Source organism: Opisthorchis viverrini, assembly GCF_000715545.1.
Source record: "Opisthorchis viverrini unplaced genomic scaffold opera_v5_270, whole genome shotgun sequence".
NCBI lineage: Eukaryota > Metazoa > Platyhelminthes > Trematoda > Opisthorchiida > Opisthorchiidae > Opisthorchis > Opisthorchis viverrini.
Window position 1 is genome coordinate 321,984 of NW_008751922.1, and position 7,067 is coordinate 329,050.

Below are 7,067 nucleotides of genomic sequence, written 5' to 3' on the forward strand. Positions count from 1 at the left end.
AGTTTCACTCATCGGGTGAAGTTTATTCTTCCACTGAGCTACTTATATAATGTTGGTAGTGTGAGGAGATTTGGGATTTTTGTGGGATTTCGTCCCGTAAGTGAAGCCAATCTATGCTGAAAAGCCGAGAAGCACTGTACAGCTGTTTCATCCCTATTGGGAATCATCAGCAGTGCGCATCTCACGAAACCCCGGAGATTCTCGAACCCGCAACCTCCTGGCTAGTAGTTTGAACACATAATCGTTCAACCATGGTCTCACACCAACAACACACTATGAAATACGTCCTGAACATCATGCCAGCTGAAAATGAGACGGCATTTGTGAAGCACATTCCGCTGAAAACTATGCTGAAGGAAGGATTTATCTGAAATTTAACTGGCTGACCAGTTAAATTCATCTTCTTTTTGAAAAGAGCCTTTGTTTTCGCAACCAGTCTGTGTTAGTCCATCCGTTCGTTAGTTATATTTGCTGGTACCATTTGTTCTGTCCAGCACGCCGGTGCAAATCCTCCCTATGAAGACGGTGATTCTCCTGAACTCATGTTTAGAACTGGGGGAGAGAGTCCATGTTTTAGGAGATCCAATGCCCCTTACTATCCACTCCCTGTGCATATCCGATTGACCGAGTGTGAGGCAACTGCTGTAGAAACGCATTCAACTCGCCTGGTCACTCCAAGACTACTTCAGCGGTTGTGTCACGGTTTGATGCCTAGAGCTACTCGAGGAGTATCTCACTAAACACTCCCTCAAAGTGTCAGTTTTAGCTCATGAACTCCGTTTTCTTCGTTTCGACTTGCTTTCAGTGCTTCATATTTCATCTGCACACGGGGCTGAGGGCAGGTGGTGGTATCGGGGATGAAATTGAAGCGCCGGACGGAGATGAATGGGAAGGCTTTCGAATAATGTTCGATTTGACATTCTTCTTCTTCGTGATCGTCATCCTGCTGGCCATCATCCAAGGTGAGTGAATCTTCACGACTAAGACCCACTTTCCGGGTTCCAGTCCAATCGGTTCCTTAGTCGGGATAACTAAGAAACGGCGGGGAGAGGCGGCACCCTCTTGTGGCCGTTCTATCCCTATCCACCAGCTGGGCCTCAGTAAACCTCAATTCACGCAGCCTTTGTTTCTTTGTGGAACAATCTTAGCAAAGACGTCCTTTGTTTTGCTTCCGTAGTAAGATTTAGCGATGTGTACACAAGCAACTAGTGCCATTCGTATGACATATTACGATAAATCATGCTTGGTTAGAAGCAGACAAATCACATGTAGTACTCCAATAGCGTCCAGCTTTCATCGCCATGAAGCAGGAAGGTTGGAAGTGTACGTAAAGTTTTGTAACCCGGGACTACCACACGGACCACAAAGGTTTCGGAACCAACTAAGATGACGTCATCAGTTCATTTTGGGTAGTAATCAGGACAGTAGTCAAGTCCTCTTACTGGTCAGTCAGATGCGGTGACTCCATTGGTTCATTTTTTTTAGCTTGATTTCTAATCGAAGGACAGATATACCAACGTGTCCACGGAGGTCATCCTCAGGAATCCCAGTTCAGCCGTCAGTAATAGGCAACACGATGTTGTTATCAACTTTTGTGCTCACAGAGTAGGACACGGAAACAGGACAAAACACCCTCCTGGTATTGCGTGATCCGAGTCTTTATTCCTTTTTCACGCCCACCAGGTCTAATTATCGATGCATTCGGTGATCTGCGAGATCAGTTGGAACAGGTCAAAGAAGATTTGGAGTCAAAATGCTTCATTTGCGGTATTGGCAAGGAATACTTTGACAAAATTCCTCATGGGTTTGAACAACACGTGGAGAAGGAACACAACTTTGCCAACTACATGTAAGTGTTGTCATCATTATCATCATCATCTTTACGAGGACGACTACAGTCCTCGACCAAAGTTTTTTCGGTCAAAAGACCGTTGGTTTTCCGAGAAATGCAGGTACATTACCATCTTTATAGGACAACTACAGTCCTCGGCCAAAGTTTTTTGAGTCAAAAGACAGCGTTGGTTTTCCGGGACATGCAGGTACATTACCATCTTTATAGGACAAGTCATTACACATTTTCCAGTCTCCAGCCAGAGGGCCAGGAGACCGGGTTGGTCAAGCTTTCAGCTATCCTGGTATGGGAAACCAAACGGGTGTCACACGGACACTCCCTCACCAGCATAGCTCAATGCGTCGCGCAGGTACACAAACCGTCACATCACGGTAAGATCCAGCCTCTTCGTGACGGATGCAAGTGTCCTTACCGGTTGACTGGGCGCCGTGTATTCCTTTGTTCAAGAGCGACAATCTGCATCGAATTGTTGGATGAAAGTGAACTACACCGGTGGACACCCTAGATTGCACTTTCGCAAAACATCTGTTTTTTTTCAAAACACCGTCCTCCGTCTGAAGTGCGAACAACTCAAAGAAAATGAACACTGACATGCTCTCTAATAATGCCCATCCGTGGAAGAAACCACTATTTTGCACGCCACGTTCAAGCTCCCGGTCTCCGTTGTGTTGAAAGTAACCCCAAGAACAACGTGCCTATCGATTTGATGGCAGAATTTCTTCTGCCTGAATGAAAGTTTTACTTGATATTGCTGCAGACTTTGCCTTAATCTCCAAGCTATTTACATTGGTTCATTATAGTCTTATTTACCTGTTTGTTGACAACTACATGGGTCAGACGTGGTCAGTAGTATATGGAATAAAGGTGAACTTACGCTCCTGGGCAACTGGAATGGCGTGTTACTCTTGAGGTTGAAGAATGCTCTAAAACGATCTTGAGGATTCACCGGTATGGAAGAATCTGATAATCTCACTCTGGTGGGACAGACAACACGAGTCTTCGAGGACAACAAATCACCCTTTTATTGGTTTGAGGTGTCTCTACCTTCTGATCGTAGTTACTAGGGTCTGATTGCGCCAAGCCGAGACGATGTCGCCGGTTGTCGATTGGTGATGAAACGTTTGCAATTCAACTGTCAAGCTCGGCGAACAGACCAACAACCAAACAGCGCACCCGAGCTACCTACATTGCACAACATTGCTAATAGTCGGCCTTTCGTTTGCGCTGTAACTTAATCCAGGATGCCGTCAAGAAGAGAGTGGACCTTACCGTGTCGTGGCGGCGACCCATTGAACTATACCAGGGGGTGTCCGCGCGACACTCACAGAGTCTCTCAGGTAGAGGTCTGGCGAACACAGTCTCCTGGCCCTCCAGGTTGGGGGCTGAAAAATTATTGGCGAAGTGTTCCGTAAAAATTTTAATGTACTTGCATTTCCGGCCCAACATCGCCGCCTTGCGTTTAGGCTTTTGAGCCAAAAGCTTCGGTTGAGTCCCCTAATTGTCCTCCTGTCTAGATGTGGGCGCCCTGGTAGTATCCCAGCCCTCGTACAACCGTGACATTCACAGGCAATGACCAGGGATGATCACACGCCCTAGTTTTAGTGACCACAAGTAATCCAAATTTCGTTTCGCCAACTGTGTCGGTGTTTGTGCAAAACCTGCTTTGTAATAAATTTACTTACGTCACAGCCTCCCGGCCAAATCCCTGTTTTCTCCTAAAGTTTTATTCCTTGTACGAGAAACTAGAAGTGAGAGTGCCCTACCAATACGGTTAATGATTAGAAGTATAGCGCCTGGAAGTATCGCATATTTAGTGTCCGACCCACAGTTGATATCGTGATGCACACACACCTGAAAAGACTACCATGATCGTCTCCCCACTGCCCGCCAGGGTCTTAGGTTTTCAGTTACACCAAGTTGTCCGTTTTCTTGCTTTTTTTCAAGGTACTTCTTAATGCATATTATCAACAAGCCGGATACTGAGTATACTGGACAGGTGAGTACGAGTCTCCTGGGATCATGAGTTTTTCTAGTCAAACTTGAATACGTTTTCCCTTTTTTTGCCAACTAGATAAATGTTTGCCTAATGGATGCATCACATTGGTGATGACTGTTAAAGAATGACTTCAAATTTGCCCGAATCATGCTAGTTGAGCGCCGAGTGTCGGTCATTGGTTCATCCCGGGGGTGGGGATGGTTGCGGGCGATCACAGCACCAGCAACAGACTGCCATTGGAACAGAAAGCGGACATACTGAAGTGGTGGTATTCAACGGATTATTGAAGTGCAGGAAATGCAAACCACAACGCAGCACAGATTGTAAATGGACCAATCGAAGTAGGAGTAACCTAACCTTCAGATAATGTCTTTCGTTGAAGAAATGAGGTACCTTTTAGGACCAGAAAGAAAAAGCCAAAAAATGTTTGCAAATCAGTTGGCAAAATCCGCAATCACAAAATGCGTTTGGGTAGCTAATACTGTGGCCAAGATTTCGCTGGCAGTTTGTAGTCAATAAGGACGCAATGCTCACGTTGACATTGTGCAGGTAAGCTGTTGCGTAAAGCACGAAACGGAATCTGACAGACGTCATCATCATCACTGAGATTGATGTTTTTTCGTCAGACCTTTGCAGTGTTAGTCACAAACTTCTGTCTGCGTAAACTGCGTTGCCTGTATCCACTATTCTGACTTCCCTGCTATACGCCAACAATTTGGTTCGCACTACAGACCATTGCCAACTGGTTTTATTAACTTGAAACAGTAAGCAAAGTCTGATTCACAAATCTTTAATGAACCATTTTGACAGCCTACTAATAGCAAAAAAAAGCGAATACTTTCATTTCATATCGATTTCGTGATCGTCTTCGGTCCCGTCGCATGTGATGTGACCCGAGGCACAGCATTATTTGGTCCCACTTGAGGTGGAACAGTCCACCTACAATATGACGAACAGTTAACGCTCTCTCCGAATAGTTCTACCAACAACATCACAGGCAAGTCAAGCAAAAGCAGACTTTGGTTCGCTGTGTGAATTAGCTAAAACGCTCCCTTAGTGAACATTCCCAAACAAGAGATTCAGCTGGATTCAGTCGAGCCTCCTGGCAAAACGAAATTTGTGTGTGAATGTGAACATTGTCGAAGACTACTGTTGACTTGATAGTAATATATCCAATATCCTACTGCTCCAGTGTAAATCGACTGCCTCTTTTGCACGCACAGTCCCGCAACTTGGGAGTCAATACATTGTTCGAACTGGAGCTCAACTTGAGCAACTTGGGGTCAATACATTGTTCGAACTGGAGCTCAACTTGAATATTCTGGCGCATTTTTGAATTTTCTTGTAGGAATCGTACGTATGGGAACTATATCAACAACGTTGTTGGGATTTCTTCCCCATCGGCGACTGTTTCCGAAAGCAGTATGAAGAAGAGCTGCAACCGAAGTAACGAGAAATGACCACGTGACCGACGGCCCTCCCTTGATACAATTCAGTCTACCCGTTACCTATCCTCAACCAAGAACCCTCATTTGTGCTACTTCCTTCTAATTCCTAGGAATCCAATGTCCTTACCCTCGAGTATAATTTCTCTTTCCTGCTCCGATCATTTATGCTTAGTTTCGACACAAGTGCGCCATGTTACTCCTCCGCTTTCATCGGAATTTCACGCAAGTTTATCCATCATTTTATATCCTATGTGATCATTACGGTAACTGAGTTGCACACACCTCAACGGACTCACTTAAATGGAGGTATCCTGCCCAACTAACCCATTTCGGCTCACCATCCCGTTGATTTCTTTGCTGTGCTGATTGTCATTTCTGGTGAGCAAACTTTCCTCTTTCTAGTTGGTAGCTGATATCTCCCATAGATTTCGCGATTTTATGATTTTACCTCCAAGTATATATGCACGATGGAAACTGCCTGTTTTCTGATTTTGTTCAGTGGTCTGACATAGCCCTAAGAAACTCTGGAAGATCCCGTGAGTAAGATAGGGAGAGGTGCGCCATAGTCATCCAAAGAACAGCTGATTTTTCCAGGTTGAATGTATGAAGAGATTAAGATAACTACATCTCTTTGGCATCTATCTTTATAGCGTCTTCTGGTCCATTATTACCAGGCCCAACAATTACGTTTCTGAGTTTACTTTGAACGACATGTTGGCACACATTTCGTCATTCATTCGGTAACGACTGCCCTACGGCATCGACATCTACTTGGAGAGTGTGGCTTTGGAACCCCAATATATCTTGTCGTCAGCAAACAGTAGACAGGGATTTGAAAGCGAACCTAGGGGGTCATGGATGTAAGTCGGAAAGAGGAGTGGTCCTGAGACGGAACCGTCAAGAACCACAATGAAGATCAGGACAGAAGTAGAGCAGACTCATTTGGCGTTTACTGGATATGCTCTGGTCTATAGAGGAGCGTTGATCCAGCGCTGAATTTATCTTAGAATCCCATAAGACCTAGTGTTGTAGGGCACGGAGCGCACGGGCCCTCGTCGAATGCTTTTGAGAAATCAACAGATATGAAATGAAATATGAATCTTTCGTCTTTGGCATGTAGTGAGCTGCCTCTGAATACAAACATGTCTTTTATGCCTTAACGTTCTGAGACGAATCTGTGTTGCACCGAGGATATCAGATTATAGCGACGTGATTTAAAATGGCCTTCTTCAGCATACATCCCTTCATGTTGCATTACTGTGCTTGGTGAAATCTGCGGCTGTTTGGAGTGCAGTGGTTTGGTTACTCAAAAATTTACTTTACCAGGCGTGTGTGGCCAAGAAATAGAAATAATAACGCTAGATTGATTATGCAATAATAGAGAGGCCAGATTGAACAGATTCACCTATATTTATTCTCCTTAAAATAGTTCGTCGCTGGCCCAGGTCAGCGAGCAAACAACAATCCAACCATAGTTTTCCGGGGGTCTTTTGAACAGTTCCCTCACATAGTAGATTCTGAAGATTGTCCGAAATGTTTTGATACCAGAGCACACGGGACTCGCGAATGACCACTGTAAGCGCGTTTTTGTAGTTTTTCGCATTCAAACAAAAAACGGTTATGCAATTGACAGAGTACATAATGCTACAAAGAATGCAAAAGAAAGGCAGAAAACACCGTAGAAGATAAGCGGCGGGAATTTCGCCCCTGTCAAGCGACTGGCGATTCATCAGACAGAAATTTTTGTCAATGTGAATGGTGTTTCCTTTTG

General features: G+C 44.7%; 1 protein-coding gene across 1 annotated transcript in view; it reads left to right on the forward strand.

Moving 5' to 3' along the window:
- T265_09254 (hypothetical protein) overlaps positions 1–2,357 on the forward strand; it is a gene marked incomplete at both ends in the record, with an annotated part of 179,014 nt that extends 176,657 nt beyond the window's left edge. The window contains 4 exons of the mRNA XM_009175285.1: positions 806–962; positions 1,684–1,849; positions 2,060–2,201; positions 2,235–2,357. Coding sequence (XP_009173549.1) covers positions 806–962; positions 1,684–1,849; positions 2,060–2,201; positions 2,235–2,357 — 588 coding nt within the window. The remainder of the gene's footprint in view (positions 1–805; positions 963–1,683; positions 1,850–2,059; positions 2,202–2,234) is intronic.
- Positions 2,358–7,067: the final 4,710 nt, after the last annotated feature.